At 40.3% G+C, this 21,932-nt stretch overlaps 1 protein-coding gene across 4 annotated transcripts in view; it reads left to right on the top strand.

Moving 5' to 3' along the window:
- THADA (THADA armadillo repeat containing) overlaps positions 1-21,932 on the top strand; it is a 319,657-nt gene that overhangs the window by 158,792 nt on the left and 138,933 nt on the right. For all 4 annotated transcript variants that reach the window (XM_082357946.1, XM_082357947.1, XM_082357949.1 and 1 more), the window contains one exon: positions 12,876-13,044. In XM_082357946.1, the coding sequence (XP_082214072.1) occupies positions 12,876-13,044 (169 nt within the window). The remainder of the gene's footprint in view (positions 1-12,875; positions 13,045-21,932) is intronic.

Genomic DNA, 21,932 nt, shown 5'->3' on the forward strand with positions numbered 1-21,932 from the left:
GTGAGCTTGGTCAAGTCACTTACTGTCTCTGAGCCTGTCCTAGAAGAGCATGTGGAAGATTTGGAACACTGTCCTGAAAAAGTTTCTGTTTTTTAAATCTTACGCGCTTGTTAGGATTTCAGTGTTTATTGATTTGATTCTTTAAGAGAGCACAAGGAAAGGTTCATTCTGGTCATAAAAGTTCAAAGGAAATAGCTGGGCTTGTTTAATATGAGGAAAGAAGATTTGGGATGTTTTGGAGATGCGATTGGAGGTTGAGAAGGGAGAACAAGCCAGGATGTATAACTTCACTTTTCTAATATATGTGAAATGTTATTCTTAAAAAACAGCATTATTGAGGTATAATTGACATAAACTGCACATGTTTAAGGTGTACCATTTGCTAAGTTTATACACCCATAAAACCATCCCCAGTGTCAAGATAGTAAACATATCTATCACCCACAAAAGTTTCCTTGTGCCCATTTGTAACCTTCTCCAACAGCCCCGCCCCCCGTCACCTGGCAACAGCTGTTCTATCACTATAGGTTAATTTGCATTTTCTAGAATTCATATAAATGGAATCATACATTATGTATTTTATTTTGCCTGACTTTTTCACTCAGCATAATAATCTTGAGATTAATCCATGTGATTACACATATCAGTAGTTTGTTCCTTTCTATTGCAGAATAGTATCCCATTGTACAGATATACCACTATTTACTTACACTCTCACCTGTTGATGGACATTTGTGCTGTGTCTAGTTTTGACTATTACAAACAAAGGTGCCAGAAATATTCATGTACAAGTTTTTGTATGGACATATGCTTTCGTTTCTCTAGGATAAACGTCTAGGAGTGGAATGGGTGGGTTGTAGAAAAGGGTGTACATTTAACTATTTAAGAAACTGCCAAATTATTTTCCAAAGTGATTGTACCGTTTTACATTTCCACCAGCAGAGGATGAGAGTCCCAGTGGTTCCGTTTGCTAGTCAACACTTGGTGTGCTTGGTCTTTTTTAATTTTAGTCTTTCTAGTGAGTATGTAGCAGTATATCACTGTGGTTTCAATTTGAACGTCCCTAATGACTAAGGAGATTGAGCATCTTTACATGTGTTTCTTTGCCATCCATATATCTTCTTTGCTGAAGTCTTGGTTCAAAGTTTGACCCAATTTTTTGTTGGGTTATTTGTTTTCTTCTTATTCAGAATATATTCTGGACACAAGTCAAAAGACTGTTCTTTTAGGCATAAATTCATTTATTTCCCTGGCATGTAGAACCACGAAAACAAAATTAAGTTGCAGTAAGAAAAGTGTAATTATACTTAAGGAAGTACTTTTTGACTGTGACACAAATGTGGGCCCTGGGGCAACCAAAGGAGGATGTAAAACTTTCCCTGAAGGCAGTGGTCTGTTTGGATGCTGTAGGGATGCTGATGTATGACTTAATCTACCTAATTGCAGTCTTCATTTGAGATAAGAATCTTCCCTGGGGCGGGTCTGTTACTAATACCTCAGTGTTCTTTGCTCTTTTGTGCTATTTTTTCAGGCCAAGAACGTGCAATTTCTTGGAATTTTTCAAAACTTTCCATGTACTTCACGGGTTTAAAAAATTTATTCTTTCTGATTTTAGCTTGAAGTGTTGCTGTGAAACCTGAGGAGGGTCATTCAGGGGTATTAATTAACTTTAGCAAAAGTAAATTGCAATGTCCGGAGAGTAATCAAATTAAAAGAAATGCTCAAATTTCTCTCATCTAGCAGTAGCACAAATCACTGTTTTAGCCAATAGTACTGGCAAGATGCATTCAACTCTCTGTAGAGGCAAAATAATTAACTAGATTCTAGAGAAGAGGTTCTACATGATTAAAGGAATTGGGGCTGTTTTAGCCCACGGAAGGGAAGAGTAAGGGGGTGATTTAATGACAGGATTCCAATATAGTCAGTGAAGGGTTTTCCTGTGTATAGAAAACACTGGTCATTTGTTCTCCAACTCTGGAGAGGCTCAAACTAGAGAAAATTGGCTCCCGACTATAGAAGGATTGAGTGTGGTTTGTATTAAACGTAAAAGTTCTATTATAGGCATCAGTATTGTTACGAGATTAAGCAATGGAGCAAGTCAAGAGAGGTCATAAAGATATTTTAAAATAAAAAATATAGCTATCTGCCTGAAATGTTTAAATGTCCATTGAATTATAGGATTTTGTTATTGAAGAGGACTTTCAAGATCACTTATTCTAATCTCCTTTTACAGATGAGGATGTGAAAGGACATTATGTAACTTGCCTATGGCCACATTTAGATACTAATATTTTAATTTGAGGATGTTTTAAAAGTAGTCTGGCTAAAGAGGCATCAAAGGGACCGTGTAAGAGTTTCTGCTTAGCAGCAGGTTTCACTCCACCAAAATAGTCACTTAAAGCTGATAACGATGTGTATTATTTTTTCCTAAGCCCGTGAAGATCCTGCCAGTGTGCTGACCTGTGTCTGTTGTCTTTAAAAATGTTAAAGATTCTTATTCTTGGACATTTTGAACTTGTCTCTAGATAAATACTATACTTCAAAAGACTGTAGATGATTTGACCCGAGGTGGTCACTATTGATAGAGGACAGCAGAGGACACTGCCACAGCCCTTGGCGAGCCTGTCCCAGTCTAATACAGGGCTCTTCAGAAACCTTTGGCTGCTGGCTGAGCTACAAAGACTACAATTTCGTGGACGACTATTTCCTGGTGACTAATTTGCCTTCCTTAAAGATAGTGCATTATAAAGCTTTTGGTTTTATTTTATTAAGCACTAGTTGGAGCAGTAGGAAATACATTTAGGCCACCAGTTCATTGTGTATGGGATCTGCAAAAATGAGTTCTAACCATTGGAATTAATGGGATAAATTGCACATCCATTACCACAACAGAAAGAAGTCGGCACAGTGCACTTTATTTGATTGTGGGTACATTTTATTTGGTAACTCATCATTCTATACATGTTCCCACGAGACCATCTAGAGCAAAAACTGACATATGTGTATACAGTTTTATATACTTATTTCAGAGGGTTTATGTGAGTACTAAAAGTGAGATAAAATATCTGAAAGTACCTAGCACATTGCCCGACATCTGGCAGACACTCAGTAAATGTTCCCACCTTCCTTTCCCTTTCCCCTCCTTGAGTTTTAGCATGAGTATTGAAATCGCTCAGAAATGTAACAGATTCCTGTCAAAAGGGAAGTTCCTAAAATTGTTCACATTTAAAAGTGTTTATTTAAAAATGTTAGGCACTCACTTGACTCACAGGATGCTTAGATTTTACAAGATTTTAATATCTTTTCAGAAAGAGTCACCTGAAAAGTCAAGTTCCATTGTTCCAAGAAAGATGTACTCAGCACCTATGATTTGTCCACCCAGTATTGGGCTAGGTTTAGGGTGCTTTGAATGCCAGAATGAGAAATTTGCATTTAGTGTGGCGATAGAGGGTTGTCGCAGGTTCTGGAACATTTGAAAGCTAAAGAACAAACAGAAAAAAAAAACCCAAAAAACTCTTAAAAACAGGACCAAAAACATTCCTTTTCAAACCTTCCCCCTAAATATACATAGCTTAAAAAGAAGAGAGTAAATTTTCTCCATACCTTTGTGTAGTTTCTTAAATTGACCACCCAGCCCTGGGTTTATGAACTGAAACCCACTCACTGTGAATATGGAACCACATGCCCTAAAGGTTAATGGGGTGCGTTTCAACTGTATGAAGTCACTTAGAGAACTTGGCCTTTGAGCAGTGACCTTCACCACAAGGAGACTCAGCACGTTCAGGACTGTTTTCTCCAACCCACCCACTACCTGCAAGGAAAGGAGAAGACATGTGGAGGCCAAAGTGTTACGATCAACCCCCTTAAAGACTCAATGGCTGTCTGTGTGTGTTCATCTCTTGGTCTTTAGTGGAGCAGGGGCAGAAACAACGGTAGGGTTTTGCTATTGAGAGGAATGTGCAGCTCTTTCCCTCGGTCTGCACAAGTTGCAGCCCTCAGCTCCTGCCCTGCACACAGCTTATCCCAGCTTGAGAGCCCTGAGGGCAGATCCAGAACTGCTTTTCCAGCTGTCTGTGAGGAGGCCAGTAGTATGTGGCTTGTTGATCCAAGGTCAGAGAGGAAAACCCACAGATGGACCGGGAGGGAAGATCATGCCAAAATTTCAAACTAAGTCTAGTGGTTATTTTCATTATGTAGGAGAGTTTTATACCGTTTATGTTAGATTTTTTTTTCCACTTTATATTACTCCATTTTATTTTGGGTAAAGACTGAAAGTAATGATTCCCTTTTAATCTCTAGGGCCTCCAATGTCTTTGTATTTATGTTGCTGTAAAGTCTTTTCCATGTTTTTCCGAGTCAGGAAAGAATCATTATTAAGGTATAACTTCATTTCAGTGCTCCAGAGGAAAAAAACCTTCTTTCCAGCTGTCTGGACAATTTGGTTGGAATCTGAAAAATTCAGTTTCAAATTGTATCTGTTATTGTCTAGTCACAAAATAAAGCATGAAATGAAATTTCAGATGAAATATAATTTTCATACTCTTATGTTTTTTCAAAACTCTATGATTTGATATCAGCAAGTAACCAGGGATTAGCATTCAGAAAGCATCCTTTCATTTATTTAAAACATGTTTATAATTCTAAATAATTAAAGAGCATTATTCAAAGATCTCTTTAAAGTAAGCACCACACTGGATACCTTCCCCCCTGTCCCTGTAGGAAAATTCCCTAGCTTTATTTCCTAACACCTAAAGGAATGGTATGAATGCAACTAGCCATTGCCATTGCATCCAAGACCCTGTGTCCTTGCCACATATGTGGCCAAGTGCTGTGCCCAGTTCTTACGGGGACAAGTGGAGGGATGTCAAAGTGATGGAGGCCAATTCCCAACTCCTGGCAGCTGCCATTTTCACCCCTTTGGGATTAACAGCCTGTGGCTAGTTGACCTGGGGAAAACCTTGGTAACTTGGAGGTAGAGTGGAGGTGACCTTAAAAGGATGCACCTTCTACAGCTTAGACTTTGGTTGGGATGTCCCAGGGGGTTACATATTGCTGTTCTCAGATGTTCTATTTTGGCTTATTAATTATTTTCAGCATTTCTTCATAAAATTTTTTTTAAAGGTCTTAACATGTTGATTAGAGTTAATTTGTAAAGAGCAATTACAGCTTTGAGCTGCCAGTAGATACTTAAACTAAACGTTCTACCTGCAGATACATATGTATATTTTTGCCGTGAAAGCTGGAAATGTGCGATTTTTAGCTTAGCTACTGTCTACTGCTCTTATTTCTCCTTCACTATCCAAACCAAGGATTCTTTTTAAAATCAGACTTCAAAAGTCCTGAACCCATTACCCTTCCAAGAAATATATTTGAATAAAGAAATCCATGAGCTGTGCAGAGGGCAAGATTACAGTAAATGCAACTTCTAAGTGCTAGCGGTTTGAGTTGCAGGAAAAGGAACAAGTAGTTCAGGTGGTGGTAGGTCCTTTGATGAACTGAAAATCGGTAAAGGAAGGACAAGTAGAGAATCTGGCAACCGTGGCCACACTGAACTCACCTGAGAATGTGTAAGGACGGCTTAAGGAATAACACTTATAACAAAAACATACTTCATAGTGACAGGACATGCTGAACTGTTTTTTCAAATTCACTGGTACCACCGTATTTTTTTAGTGGTTTCTCTCTTTTATGCATACACATGTACCACACGTGTACATGTTTCCGAAGGCGAGACTGAAACCAGGAACCACACACAATAAAAAGGAAAAAGAAACCTTTGGTGAAACGGCATTAGAAACAGCATTAGAATTGACAGAAAGTAAAACCTGGGCCCTGGACCTGAGGAATAAAGTCAGCGGGCCTCACATAAACAAGTCAGTTGGCCCCAAACTCAATCGTCCTTCTCTCCTTTCCAGCTCCTTTGGTGGGGAGGGGGAGAGGCAGGCCTTTGTGAGCCCTGAAGCCTGTTGGATACAGCAAGGCTCTGTGTCCTCAGCCAGTTGTTGAGATAGAGAACCCTAGAGAGTTTGTACGTGTGGATCACGCTTTTCAGTTTGAAAGTTATTCCACCTACTAGGTTCAATAATAGCTACCATTTATTGGTCATTAACTTATAGGTGTTGTGTTTTATATCCATTATCTCATTTAAGCTTCACAACAGCCTATGAGGTAGTTACTTTTCCCTGTTTTACAGATAATAAAAACTTAGAAGGTTCACTGACCTGTCCAAGGTCACCCACTAGTAAGCTTTAGGACTTGGACTTAAACTTAGGTTTGCTGGATTCCAGAACAGGTTCTTAACTCCTGTCTTTTGTGCTATATTATTCAGAACTATAAAGACCCTGTTTCTGTTCTCAAGATCATTTTGGTCTAATAGAAAACAAACTTATGGTTACCAAAGGGGAAAGGGGGGTCGCGGAGGGATAAATTAGGAGTTTGGAATTAGCGGATACAAACTACTATATATAAAATGGATAAACAACAAGGTCCTACTGTATAGCACAGGGAACTATATATTCAATATCCTGTAATAAACATAATGGAAAAGAATATAAAAAAGAAGGGATATATGTATATGTGTAGCTGATTCATTTTGCTGTACAGTAGAAACTAACACAACATTGTGAAGCAACTATACTCCAATAAAAATTAATTTTAAAAAGAATATGAAAAAGAAACATATAAATATAAATTATATCTATATATAACTGAATCAATTTGCTGTATACTAGAAACTAACACAACATTGTAAATCAACTATACGTCAATAAAAAAAAAAATTTGTTTTTTAAAAGATTGTTTTGATCCGGCCAACATGATACCTGAGGGCTCCAGTGGGGAATGCAAATGGGATGTGACCCCCAACCCTGACAGCTGTAAGCATGCCATTGCAGTGACAGGGCACGGGAGAGAAAAGGATTGACTCTGACCAGAGGAAATGCAGTAAGATTTTTTAAAAGAAGTGATACCTGAGCAGAATTCAGAGGATGAAGAAGAGTTCCCCAAGTGTACAAGGGTGAAAAGGCCATTCATTCCAACAAGTGTGAACTGCAGTGTGCAAAGGCACTAAGGATGAAGCAGTAGTTGGCTTGACAAAACATATATAGAAAGTTTTTTATATATGTATATATAGTATAACCTGTAGCCTCAGCCTACTCCTTCCTTCCTAGCCTTCAGAGATATCCTGCAGGGTAGGGTTGTCTCAGCTTTTAAGATTGTCAGTAGATGACTATTCCCCAAGAGCAGCTGGCCAATGCTGCATGAGAAACAGATCATAATGGCAGGCATTCTTAAGTAAATTTAGTGAGGGACTTGGGGGTAGGTGAGACATAGCTTCTTCAAACTCAGCTCAGCTCCTAAGATGCTAACTCCTTTGTCAAGTAGGGGCATCTAGAGAAGGTGGTTGAGTATTTTCACCAGCAGCAGAAGTTTGGGGGCTTCTGTTTTGTACAGGGTACAGCTTGATTTCTGGAAAGTAAGGATCAGGACTGGATCTGGGTCTGAGAAGGCAGAGGAACTGGGGGAGCATTCATCATGTCAATGAGGGAGAGTGGAAGGGGACATTGGCTGGGTCCTGAAGCCATTCTGAGACTTTTTTCTGAAGACTCTCGCTCTGGTTCTCATAAAATGGGGGGCTCACTCAAGGCCACCAGGCTTTACAGAGTCCCCTCAGTTCAAAACTACCTCTCCCACATTGCCTAATAATGTTCTCTCAGCCATTCTGCCTTGTTGTGAGGATTAAATGATGTAATACATGCAAAGCTTTTAACACTAGGTCTGGCCCTCTGTAGATGCTTAGTAAATGTTAGTTACTATCAGCATCATCTTTATTGTTCTGCTTCACATTTTACCAATTAGGGACTGGTTAGTTCCATAAATCATTCATACCTCAATGTGATGATTAGGTTGAACAGGTTACTTTGGAAATATTTGGCGTTTTCAAGACTGAGGATTTTGAGGCAACTGCATTGTAAAGTCTTAGACTAAATTTTGCAGGTGGACAAACCCTTATTAGAATACAGGATCTGCCACTTGCTAATTTTATGACCTAAAGTATGCTGGGAAACCTCACTTTCCTCATCTTAAAATAGGGATGCTGGAGACCTTATAATGAGGATTTAGTGAAGTAAATAAAATAGTGTGTCTGAAGTACATAGCCAGTCCTGGGACACAGTAGTCATTTAATAAACCTCAGTTCCCTTGCTTTTGACTGCATGCCCTGGGGGGCAGTGTGGGTTCATGGACAGAAAGGCACAGGGGAGGGCACCTCTTTCTTGCCAAACCCAAATGTTCCTTCTGCCTGACCCCACTTAGTCACAACTGGACCATGATCTCCCAGACCACCCACCCTCCTCTCTGGGTGTCCCACCTCAGTTCTTCTACAACAGCCTACATTTACTTCTCATGTTCCCGAAAAGCATTGGCTGATTGGCCTGTATTTCCCACTATAGATTCCCTGTGGCCTGGGCAGTGACATTTCTCTCTGGTTCCTAACTCAGTGTATGCTTTTGCTAGGCACTCAGTGGGTGTCTCCATGCCTATCCTACAGGTGTGAGTGATGTCCAGCCACTTACCTGTGAAATCTTTCACTGGAACAGATTCTGAGGGTAAATATAAGAGGGAACCACCTGGAAAAAAAGCTTAGCCACCACGCTGTGAAAGATGATCTCAGAAGAGGGGTCTTTCCCTGCTCAGAATACTATATTCTAAAATTTCCAGAGTCCACCAGGGTTCCTGAAGTCCAAAGGTGTATATCACCGTCACTTGAAGGTCCTTTATCTCCTCCAGAAAGTGATTCCAACTCTCCCTCCTGTTCCCTTTGCTGTGCCCTGCACACCCTTGTATGTCTCCATGGGTACTGTGGACTTGTGATCATGAGGTTGTCTGGCTGGCTGCCACTCTAAACTGATGGTTCCCTGTGACAGCATCCTGCTCTCCATTGCCACATCTCTAAAGCAGAGTGCTTACCTGCCCGTCACACTGTGTGCAAAGGAGCAACTGGAGATTCTTGACCTGGGTCTGGAAACACAGCCCCAGGGGTTTTGAATGTGCATCACGAACCTCCTAAAATTGTATGGGAAATTTTATGTGTATGTTCATAAATCTGCTCCTCTTGTGAGAGAGTCCATGGTTTATGTTAGATTCTGAAATGTTTTCACGATCCTACAAATGTTAAAAAAAAAAAAAACCCCACTAATTTAGAGATTTTTCCACATTCTTGTAAATTCAAGCTTGTGTTTTCATTAGCTGGGAGATATTTTTATGCTCCCCTGATATCCAGGTGTGAGCTACAGCTTGGAATAGCCCACGAGCTCCACGTGGAGCCATGGATGGTAGTTCTGGCCTGGACACTGCTGCTTACACATCGTGGAGGGTCCACTTAGCCTTTCTGAACTGCATTTTACTTTTCATCTGTTAACTGACATTTATAATGCCCTCACGTCCTACAGGAATGCTGTATAGTCAAGAGATAACAGATGTGCAGGCATTTTATAAACTGCCAAGGGCTGTACAATGTAGGATGCAAGTATGACTGTTACACATGTGTCATTTCTCATGTTACACAGTGCCAAGAACACAGTAGGCAGTTGATAAATATATGATTAAAACGACGTGGAAAGGGTTTATTGGAGTGAGAGGGCTACAGGTTTAAGGACACCAGTGTCTGTATGTCTTGCAGATCCTGTGAACGATCTAGTATTTTAGGCCTAGAGCACAGCTAAGGATGCAGAGGAAATGCTTTTCAAACTATGGTAAAAGAAGAAATGACCTTTGAGATTCCAAATCCATTTGCTTTATTTTCCAGAGGAAATTGACACTTAAAGAGTAGAAGCTGCCCCCACTTCTTTCAGGAGGGCTCCAGCATCCTCCTCATCACTTTATAATGGAGGCCAAAAAACCCACAATCCTCCTTGCCATCATATCATCAATTTATTGTCTTTTCTTTTTTAAATGGTACAGCATTCAAACCACAGCCTTAATTCTCTCATTGGGGCCACAGAGAGGCCTGCCATTCCTCGACTATGCTGATCCTGTACTAACACAGGCATAATGCATTATGAAAACTTTGTATTTCCAAAGTACCTTCCTTCTTGGAATGTTCTTATAGACACCACCTCACTGGGGATAGATTATTGCCGCCACTGTGGCCTCGACAGATCCACAGAGGTTACTACAACTTGTCCAAGTCACAAACCTTGGTGTCCAAAGCAGGATGAAAATCTAGGCGCTCTGATTATCTGTCCTTTTAGTCACCAGATCTATGTCCCTGAAGAACATCTCTGCTTGATTTTGGTAACTTTGCAGAATTAAACTAGAAGACTCTATCTTTGGGAAAGAGAGATTTTAACTTCAAATATATTCCACTTAGGGCTGAAAAGACTGTTTATATCCCCTCACACTACAGGCCACATACACCTGGAGAAAAGCTAAATCTCATCAGACCCTCTCCCTGTCCCCAAAGACTGACAAAACAGTAACCTGGAAATGTTTTTTTTTTTTTTGCTTGATAGTTGTGTGTGTGTGTGTGTGTGTTGACTAGACTCTATCCTTCCATTTAAACAATTTGCAATAAGAGAGGAGTTTGAAATTACATTTAGTCATTGCTTTAGAATGAATGGGACTTAATTAAATATTACTTTAAAAATAGGCTTCTTCTCTTTTTCTGTAATTGCATTACTTTTTTGAGGGGAGGTTTTGTTTTGCTTTTTAACCTGATTGTGTGCATTTGGAAAGTACCCTAGTACAGGGTATCTGAAAGCAGAAAATTCTGGCACTTTTCCCACTTTCCATTCTTTCTCTGGTATGGATGCCAGATTCCTTTGGGAAATCATCATTTGCAAAAGGTCAGGAGCAAAAGGAGGGGCATTCTTTAGTATACAGTTGCTGCTAATTAGAAACTAAACATCTGTAACCATGTCAGAATTATTTGTATTTGAAAAGAAACATTTATACACAAAAGCCTTTTCGGTAACATAAAACACACTATAACACAAAGTGTGTATGTCAAAGGGGTGGGGGACAGACAGCCTAGGAAGCTTCCGACAAATGACTGTGCTGAGTGAGGTCATTTGCTAATTAAATCTCAAAGCTTTTTCAGAGTATTTTCTTTTCTCCATCAAGTGAATGTTTCTCACTCCCCCAGCCCCCGAGCCCCCATGGGCCAAAGCAAACATTTGACTGCATTTGCCAGTTACAGATCAAACATTTAATCATTTTAAAGGAAAGATAAGTGAGAAAATGGGTGAGTTGGCAAAACCCAGTCAAAAACCACTGGGAAATCTCTAGCTACCTACTGTAGCCGTAGGCTTCAGTGTCTTCTCATAACATGTTGTAAGGAGAGTTCTTCTCCATCCTGAAAGTGTGTGCTGATTGCCCCACCTCGGACCTACTATCTTAGGGTAAAAAACGACACAATGTTTTGACTTACCCTGTACCTCTTCCTTCTGTCTCCCTATTTCCTCCTACCTGCCCTCCTCCCCATGGTGAAATTCTGCTTGCATCGTTACATTTGTACAGAAATTATATCTGTACTTTATTGTTATATTAAGATAAATGTCAGTGATACCTCTGAGGTGTTAGAAACATTTCAGTCATAGGGCTTTGTCTCTACATGCTAAGCCTAAATGGCCACATGGGCCTAACGGCCCAGATCTTATCAGTAATTTTTTCTTGGACTATTGATTAATTTTGGAAAAAAACAAGAGGCCATCTCTTTCCCCTGCAGAGTCTGCTATCTTCTGATCTTCCCCATTCTTGTCTTGGCATCTAAGACATTTATATAAGTTGAGTTATTTTTTTAATGGGATGCAAGATCATCAAGTCTTGAGAGTTCTAGTCAAGAACTTAGTTAAGCTAGGACTTACCATATTGGGCTCTCCTTTCAAATAAGACTGTATCTGTGAAGGCTCTCAAGTGTACAGTTTCAACAAAATGGTTGTGGACTCTCAGGTTCTAAGTGTTTACAAAAAAGTCAAGAGGCCCTTAGATGACCTGCCTTTCCAATGACCTTTGTAGAATCACAAAATACCAATTGTCCATGACTTTCACTTAAGAACTGGCTTCTTTCCAAGCTCTGTGGGTGTGAGTCAGTCCAAGAGGCAAGGGTTTGGTGACTCGAGGGTCCATCTCTTGTTCTCATGACAGTTAAGTTCAGAGGGTGTACTCGGCCATTTATGGCACTCCCCAGTCTGGCCTGACTCACTTCTCAGCCTTCAGTTCCACTGCTATTCATGAGCCTCTGTTTCAACCAGACACAATTAACTATACCTCGAGCATTTCTACCCTTGCTTTATACAGCTGTCCCTGATTGAGACAACTGCCTGGTTTCTTTTGGCATACTTGAATCACACTTGCTTTCCTGACTTCCATCCTTCTCAGTACTACAACCCACAACCCACAATTTCATCCTCCTATAGCCATCATGTCAAGATCATTTGCCTATCATTTTTCCAGTACCGCTTTCAGTTATCCTTTCAGATGTACTCCTTATCTTGCCAACCAGCATATTAGGCTCCTCAGAGACAACAGTGACTGTCTTATTTCTTATGGCACTCATCATGGTGCTTTTGTTCATTCTGAGTGCCCAATAAATAGTTGTTTGTTGAGGAGCAACTACCTGTTTATTGTCTTACTCCCAATTCCTATCTGCATTTATTCCTGTGATGGAATCATAGATGTTAATGATGTTTATGAGAAAAGCAAAGTTGCTTGTATAATTAATGACCAAAAAACCAATCATTTGGAATAGGGAGCAACTCCTCCCGCCACCCCAGCCCTTGGATGTCCCAGCCAGAGCTAGATAGAACATCAGCATATACAAAGACACGGGTGTGGAAATGAGTATTGAATGGTCTTGTGTTTTTATCTTTTCCCAGATGTGGTTGCTCACCTGCCTACCGCTCCCGTGAAATGGCAGCTCGTGCCTTGGTCCCATTTGTTATGACGGACGACATCCCTGATACCATCCGAACTCTGTTGGCCAAACTCCCCAACTGCACTGACCAGTGTTTCCGGCAAAATCATATTCATGGGACACTTCTCCAGGTAAGTACAGTCACTCTTTCTGACTTCTGTCAAACACAGACACTGTTAGCAGGTGAAGATTTGTTATACAAGCTTTTCACTTTATCCGTAGAACTTTTTTCTACTGCTGAAAGAACAAGTATTTCCTAGGTGTGCTTTTTTCATCATAAACATGAATGCGGTGTCACACTGTGATTCAGTCAGGCTATCTTTTGCATTAAAACCTAGGTTTTCTGTAGCATGCTTTTCCATTTAGCCTTCCTCTCTGAACCAGGTGGAGTTGTGTCTTTTCCATCAAGTATGCCTGCAGAACATTCTAGGCCACTCCGTGTTCAGGGTGAAGTTGTGAGCATTCCTTTATACACATCAGGGAGCTTAACACCACAGTACATGAAATATCAAACCCTACTTTCCTATTTTCTCTGTGCTATCAATACAAAAGAGACTTTTCTTTCGAATAAATATACAAATTGATTTATTGCTTTTAACTTTTCTTCTAGAAAAGACTCAAGTACAACAAATGATTAAGAAATACACTTCTTATTGAAACTGTCCTTTTTGACCCCTAGCTATAAACTTGGTACTGGTAAGAAGGTCTGCTGTTCACGTGGCTGCTGTAGTCACTCACAGTGGGGCAGGGCTGGGGTGGGATTTAAATATCAGGTCATGCTTCTGATTTGTGAGCAGATTAGAGAGATGGCCTTGAGATCCAAATATATGTTCTAAGCTTGAAGTCCACACTGCTGACATCAGAGGCAGTGTGTAGAGTGGTTAAGGCCTGTGATTCTGGATCCAGACTAGTCTAGGTGTCAATTTCAGATTCATCACTCACTACCTGTACATCTGTGTCTTCATTTTTGAACCAAGGATAATAGTAGTGTATACCTCTTAGGGATTTTGTGAAGACTAAATGAATTAATGCATATAAAGTGATTAGAATAGTACTTGGTACATAGCAAGATATATAGTTATTATTGTTATTATCATAGTTTTCATAAGTCTGTGCTATAATGAAAACTGATACTTTTTAACTAATTCCATCTAGGTGAGAATGTAAGATAGACCTATTTTTTGCCTTCTTTCCTTGGTTGTTTTATATATTTATCAAGTATTTGTTGAATGGTTCGTATACACTACTGTGTCACAATCAAAATAGTGACCAAGTCAGTTCTTGCGTTGAAGGAGTCGAGGACAAAAAAAAAAAAACAAACAAGGCCAGAAAATGGGCAATTACAATGTAGTATGCCAAGTGCTAGGGGAGCATAGCAGGGTCACCTGACTGGTCCTGGAGAAGTCAGAGAAAGCTTCCCAGAGAAAGTGACATCTAAGAAGAGAGCAGAAGTTAGCCAAGGGAAGGGAGAGAAAGAGTCCCGCCTGCAGAGGGAACAGCATATAGAAAGGCTCAGACTGGGTGAGAGTCAGCCCATCTGGAAACTGCAGGGTTGGGTGGGACTAAAGTTCTAGGGTGGCAGGTCTCAAACTGGTCTCAGGACCTCTTTACCCTCTTAAAAGTTTCTGAGGAACCCAAGTGGCTTTTGTCTATCAATATTTAATTAGAAACTAAAACAGAAAATAAAACATAAGAACTCACAAGCACACATTCCGTTAGTCATTAGAGAGATGACATCATCACACACCTTGTAGCCTCTGGCAAACTCCACTGTATACTTGTGAGAGACTGAGAATAAAAGAGGAAAGTAATGTCTAGTGTCATTTTGAAAATAGTTTAATCTTGCAGATCTCCTGAAAAGATTGTGCAACCCCCAAGGGTCCCAGACCAGATGGTCTGGTCTCCGTTATATGCATTATGGATCATTGGTGGTTTCTTTAATACAAACTCTTAAGCACTCATCTCCCTTGGTCCTCACTATATCCCTGTGATGAAGAGAGGGGCTGAGGTTGTTATCTTAGTTATAAAGATGGGACCCTGAGGCCCATACAATTGTGTCAGACTCCACTGCTTCTTTGAAGGGAAAGGGCCTGCAGTAATGAGTAATGCAGAACAGGCTTTTCAGAGATAGGGGATGCAGCTGAGTTAGAAGGAAGGCTCGGATTGTCGGGCGGCATGAGCCGTCAGATTTTCTTTATTGAAGATCCACTCTTGGCCGAACTTAGAAGTAGTGAGGTCGGAATTGTTTCTTTGGCTCTTTCACCAATTGTACAAATGGGCCTCCCAGACTCGTTCCCCATACACACCACTAAAAGGTCTGGCTTGTGTTTCACCAGTCTGCCCAGCCACAAAATACGGTCTTTTTCTCGCAGGGCTGCCTTTGATATTCTCAAAGTTACTTCTTCTGCTACATAATATGTGAAACACTGTGGGAAGGTAAAAACCCTCTAACTCTGGGGTGGTTGTGACTGTTCCTCTTGTTCCTGAGTGTTGGGGAGATGAAGGGCTTGTTGGAAAAAACAACAACCATATGGGTGTTGGGTGCTGGGTATTGTGTTTGTGTTTGTCAAACAGATTCCTGTCTTTACCAAGATTGGCTTATACCCTGGTTGAAAAAAAGAAGTCAAAGGCCTGTGGAAATCTTTTTGTCATGTCTATTCGGGTGTCTCATCTGTGTTGTAATAGTTCTGTTTCACCCTGTTGTTCTTTGTGGGGAAAGCATAAGGGGTTAAGACAGGGAGGGCTCTTTTTCTCTTTTCCTTCTGTAGTTTATAGATTCCTTTTCTGCATAAAGCTACCTTTGAAATCAGTAAAAGACCTGCACCTGGAAAAGAGATGTTAGGGGTTGAAAGGAATAGTAATCTCCATGGGACTTTCAGAGCCAGCTAAGTAAATAGAAAGTTGTTATTTTTTTCAGAAGCAGGAAATCATTTTGTAATCAGAAAACAAATTCTTTCACAGAACATTTTCTTGAATTATACATTTTGACTTCTTTGAAAAATGTTTACATAAATATATCAAACCTTGGAGTATTTCTGTAGTACTATACCTTGAAAACGAGAAATGTGCTGATCTCTGAATTTTCGGGGACTATGGAAGAAAGACTCAAATTATAGGACATGCAAAAAAGGAAAGAACATGTGGGATTTGTTTCTTAATCATTTTAAAAACCAGAGGCTCATAATTGCCATGTTGAAATGGATGGAAGTAATGCACATCAGAAAAGGTGAGATTATCCTGCAGGTTCACGAGAGCCAGTGGTAAATGACATTAAACCTCAGTAAAGGCTAGATAAGAGACACGGACGGTACCTCATTTGGGAGCAGCACTGGCAGGGCTTCCCTGTCTTTTAAGTAGAATTAAACGTCTGTTTTTGCTGCCAAAATTCTTCATGTTGGGGACTTGATGTTATTACAAGCTTACTTATCACTCCCAAGAAATCGAGTTAGAGTTCAAAAAGTTCTCTTGTACTGAGGAAGAGTTTGGCCAACAATCATGAGGAAAGATTTATTCTGATCCTTGGGTACTTAGCTCATCTTTTGGTGTTTCCTAAGGAAACATATACCATTTGAAATAAAAGTTTGAATTCTGAGTTTTTTCATTTCCTGCCCAATTTGGTTATTTTTCCTATTGTACAGACATATAAAAGCTGATCCCTGCTCTTTCCTTAATTAAGCTCTTTTTTTTTTTTAATATTTTCTCATATAACTTTTTCTTTGATCCATGGCTATGTAGAGATGTGTTTCTTTTTTTTTTAAGTTTATTTATTATTTATTTTTGGCTGTGTTGGGTCTTCGTTTCTGTGCGAGGGCTTTCTCTAGTTGTGGCAAGCGGGGGCCACTCTTCATCGCGGTGCGCGGGCCTCTCACTATCGCGGCCTCTCCTGTTGCGGAGCACAGGCTCCAGACGCGCAGGCTCAGTAATTGTGGCTCACGGGCCTAGTTGCTCCGCGGCATGTGAGATCTTCCCAGACCAGGGCTCGAACCCATGTCCCCTGCATTGGCAGGCAGATTCTCAACCACTGCGCCACCAGGGAAGCCCCTAAGCTCTTTTACTTGGGTAAGATTAAGTGGGCAGTTGAGGAAAGTTAGCTGCTATTAAAGCAGAAAAAGCACTTCTGCATTTATGTGTACATTCTAGACAAAGGTATTCTTTTTTTCCTCAGTTAATCTAAATAATCACCACAGTTTTACACATCCCTTTCCTGGTATTAAATTTTCTCCATTTTTTTACCAGCAGAATCTGTCGAACACTTTGTTTAATTCTTTTATTCCGGGGCCCCAAATTTGGAGCCTTGATTTCTGCACTTTAAGAATTCTGGGTTAAAAAGATTCCACTTTTCTGGCTGTGGAGTGGAGTAGCATTGCTGCATCCGTCCTTGGGTTGATGTGAAATATTAGCCAGGGATGGGCTTCAGATAGCCTAGGCCCACGCACTTAGAAAGTTTGCCATGAGAGAAGTAAAATGAACATTTTGAGCACCCCTTGTATTCCACATGAATTGCACATGCGATTTCATTAATCTTCCCAGCAACCCAGCAAGATAGGCATTATTCTCTCCCTCTCTCTCTCTTTTTCACACACACACACACACACACACACACACACCACATTCTCTCTGTGTTTCTGATGAGGAAATTGAGGTGAGCCTGGCAGAGTGACTTGAGTAAAGTCACAGAGGTAGTCAGGGGTAGAGAGAAGACATTAAAGCCTGCAGTCCTTTTCTCTTTAGAACTTGTTGCGTCCCTAATAGTTTATGTGAATAACTACTTTTTATGCCTAGGGAAACCAAATCAAGAATCCATCTTTGTTTTAATCCCTTGTCACTCAGTCTCCTTAAATCTAATTTGACATGATACTACAACATTGGAAACAAAGAAGTCCATCCATATTATAAAGAGGGACAGAGGAAGCCGGTGAAACCCTGCAAAGCTACAACTGGTAAAAGACCTTTAAAAATACTTATTGTACCTTCCCTCCCTCTGCTTGTCTCTTTCTCGTCATTTCTCTTTGGTCTCCCATTTAATACTCCTAACCTGGAAATATGGAATCCTCTCTTGGGACCTAGGTCATAACCAAGTTCACAGTTGCCACACCTTCTGTCATCCTTAAGGGTGTGACAAAACCTATCAAACATGGGCAACCATAGGAATCGTAGGTCCTAGGCCTGGGAGCTGCTGGGACCGTGAAAAAGTGGTCAAGATTGAATTCAGTTCACACTGTGGAATGCCTACCCTATTCTAGGCTCAGTGAAAACATGAGTTTGCCTTTAAGCCTTTTACCTCCCAGTATGGGGGAGCTGTGGGTTAGAAGCCAAGTGAGCCACTTAAACCCTTGGGGACCAGGGAGCATATGAATAACAGAAGGAAGACAAGGCAAAAGATGAACACATCAGTCATAAAAGGAGACTGAAGCTAAGGCCCTTTCTGCTTTAGTCTGTAACATCCTGATATGCTCTGTGTTAGGGCTTGCGTTAGGGTCTTTATGAGGATGGGTATAGGGGTGCTGGGCTGGGAGGGACAGCATGAGGACAAACATAGAGGTAGATCTTGGTATTACCTTTATGGAAAAGAAAAGCAGAACACCAGGAAAGAAATAAAGATAGGCCAGTTTGGCCAGCTAGTTGTCTGAAGGAATCACTGTTCTGAAAACAGGACTAAGACCAACCACCCTTTACTGTCTGCTGTAGAGAGAAGCAGTGGAAACAAATAGAAAATGAGTGATGGAGGAAGCCTTAAGTATAAATTCTACTGGAGTTTCCTAAATAAGGAAGAGAATGTTTTTAGAAAAAATATTTTTTACTAATATTGTTGCGCCAAAACCTGTAAGTATAATTTAAAAGAATGATCAATTCCATCTTTTTAAAGTGTGACCATATAAAACAGCACCTTATGCTTGAAGAATTTTAGTAGCTTTTTCATATTTCTTAAAAGTATAGAATTGTGAAACATAAAGTAAAAATTTGCTCAAGCTGTCCAGAAATGGAACATTCCTTGACAGATTCCATTTGGTGACCTAAGCTTGGCCTATCTCTGTTGTTTATTTTCTATTCAGAAAATATAATTTCAGAATGGAAAATAAAAAACAAAAGCATGAAATTATACTGATGTTGTAAATTGTAAATGGATGGCTGGTCAGTGTGCTTTTTTTCTGGAATGAGTCATAAAGGCTCACTCTTGTCACTAGTGGCCAGATTTACTCGTTCTTTCTGAGGACTGTGTTCCTGTGAAAGGAGAAAAATCTAAGTTGTCAGCAAGGTCCCCAGTCCAAGGAGGGCTAAGGCAGAGTTTCTCCCGTGGCATGGCTGTAGATGTGTCAAGTATTTATTGAATCCTTCAGCTCTCGGGGAGTCTGAGTGGGGCCTTAAGGGGCTGGAGGCTCCAGGCAATCACCTGCAGCATCTCTTTATCCCAGAGTGCCAAAGGAGGATTATATTCTGTGTGTTCCTTGACGTGAAAAGGATTGGGAAGCACTGGGCCCTTAAATAAAAAAATAAATAAATGAAGAGAAAAGTAGACCTTGTTAAATCTTACCTTTTGGCAATATATTTCTCTCTGGCAATATATTTCTATCTGGATATAAGCCCAGAAAAGTCATTTTTAATTAAAGTGCTTCTCTTGAAGATGAATTAATCCCTTCCTTATAAATATCGAAAGGCTTTTATTTGGTGTGTGTTAACTTCGGGAGCTTGCCCTGGGTGTGGGAGACAGCTTTTAGACAGCTGCCAGGTTCAGAGCATTGACTGTAGTGCACCTTCACCATCACTCACCAGTGTCCTACTGCTGTTTTGTGAGGCTCTGAACTCATAGTATCAGCCAGGGGTGTGTAGAGTCCAGAGATTTGTCAGTGGATGTATCCCCAGGCTTTTGTTACTATTTGGAATTAGAGTAGGGGAAGTAATAGTAGAAAAGAATATATGTATAGGGATTTCCCTGGTGGCGTAGTGGCTGGGAGTCTGCCTGCCAATGCAGGGGACATGGGTTCGATCCCTGGCCCAGGAAGATCCCACATGCCGCTGAGCAACTAAGCCCATGCGCCACAACTACTGAGCCTGCGCTCTAGAGCCTGCGAGCCACGACTACTGAAGTCCGCGCACCCTAGAGCCTAAGCTCCACAACAAGAGAAGCCACCACAATGAGAAGCCCGTGCACCACAGCAAAGAGTAGCCCCTGCTCGCCACAACTAGAGAAAGCCCGTGAGCAGCAACAAAGACCCAACACAGCCAAAAATAAAATAAATAAAATAAATAAATTATGACTCCGGCATATAGTAAGTGTTCAGTGCACATTAATTGCTGTTGTTACTGCTTGGTGTTGCTGCTGCTGCCACCATCACCACCACCCTCATAGGGGTTTATGATCCAAAAACGTGAGGACCACTGATGCAGATGGTGAGTGAAGGATTTTGAGCTACAGAAAGCTGTGCTTTAGAAAAATTAATGTTGTGTTGAAATAGTAATGTAAGAATCTCTACTGATACGTGAGTGTGTGCGTAAGAGAGGAATAAGTTGATTTTCAGCAATTTTTACTTTATGTGTTAGCATGCTTCACAAAGACATTCCTCTGATCACTCAGTGCTCTCTACCTTCCAGTAGGTCATATTGAAGATTATAAGAACTGAGATTAGTTCTGATTTTTAAGGGTTGAGTTCCTGCCTATCAGGTTGTTGTTCCTTGCACCTGTTTTGTTTTGAATTACACCCCCTCCCCCAGACCCCATCAGAAACCCGATGAATCAGGAAAGAAACACTGTCACACTGTCCCAAACAAAGGAGTCCTTTACCTTTCGAAGGGGAAAAATTGAAGTTCATAAAGTGAAAGGGAAATACAGGATCCTCCTACGTAGATTAATCTAGCACTTTTCCGAGTTCACCTTTCATCTTGGAAAACACACTTTCCACTCCCAGCCTTATTGTTTGAGACTTTTTATGACAGAAGATAATTCTGAATGTTCTTAAAAACACAACAAAACAAAACATTGCTGTGGGCACACTAGCAAGCTTCTGTCGTTTCCCAGAATTCCTATAAAATATCTGATGGTGTGTGGTCCCATCCTGTGATGCGATTCGTTTGGCGGGCCTCCATCCCATGAAGACAGCATTATTTGTCGTTTGTTTTTGGCTCTGCCAATCTAATAGGCAAAAGGAACACCTCATTGTTTCCCTGAGGGAAGCATTTTTGAGCTCGCAGAGCACATGTACTTGTTGCATAGCCCTGGGTTTCGTTTAGAGCACCCAGTGTATTTCAGTTACTAAGGACTCAGTTGGCTGTTCAAAAGCACTGTGGTTGTGAATAGCCAGACAATATGACAGCCACCTTAGAGGCCTGAAGGAAAATCAGTCCCGGGCCTAAAGGAAATAAACAATAAAAGTCTTTCTATTTTAAACCATGTTATTGTTCATCACATTCTTATATTTCTCTGTACAGTTGACTCTTGAACAACGTGGGGTTGGGGTGCCGACAGCTGTGCAGTGGGAAATCCACACATAACTTTTGACTCGCCACCACTTAACTACTTAATAGCCTGCTCTTGACTGGAAGCCTTAATGATAACATGGACAGTCAAGTAGCACATATTTTATAGATGTATTATATACTTTATTCTTGAGTAATCTAGAAAAAAGAAAAAATTATTAAGAAATCATAAGGAAGAGAAAATGCATTTACAATTACTGTACTGTATTTATCAACACCATTAAGTTTAGTCTGTTTACAAATGAATCTTCCGTCAGTACCTACATCAATATTGTCTTCCATGATACGAAACACTGTAGATGTTATATGTATTACTAACACTAGACATTAAAAATGAAAAGATAAATGTGAAAAAGAAATATTTATTTTCAGGTATAATGATTCATGCATTGATAACAAAGAAGCAGCAATATGATTGCTTTATGGTAGCCTAGCCTATACACTATAAAAACTTTATGACCTACAGTATTAAAGACATATTCATAATACAGTATCAGAAACTTTGTTACATTTTTAAAAACTACTTACCTGTGATAATAAGCTGATA

Source organism: Balaenoptera borealis, assembly GCF_965194805.1.
Source record: "Balaenoptera borealis genome assembly, chromosome: 15".
Lineage (NCBI taxonomy): Eukaryota > Metazoa > Chordata > Mammalia > Artiodactyla > Balaenopteridae > Balaenoptera > Balaenoptera borealis.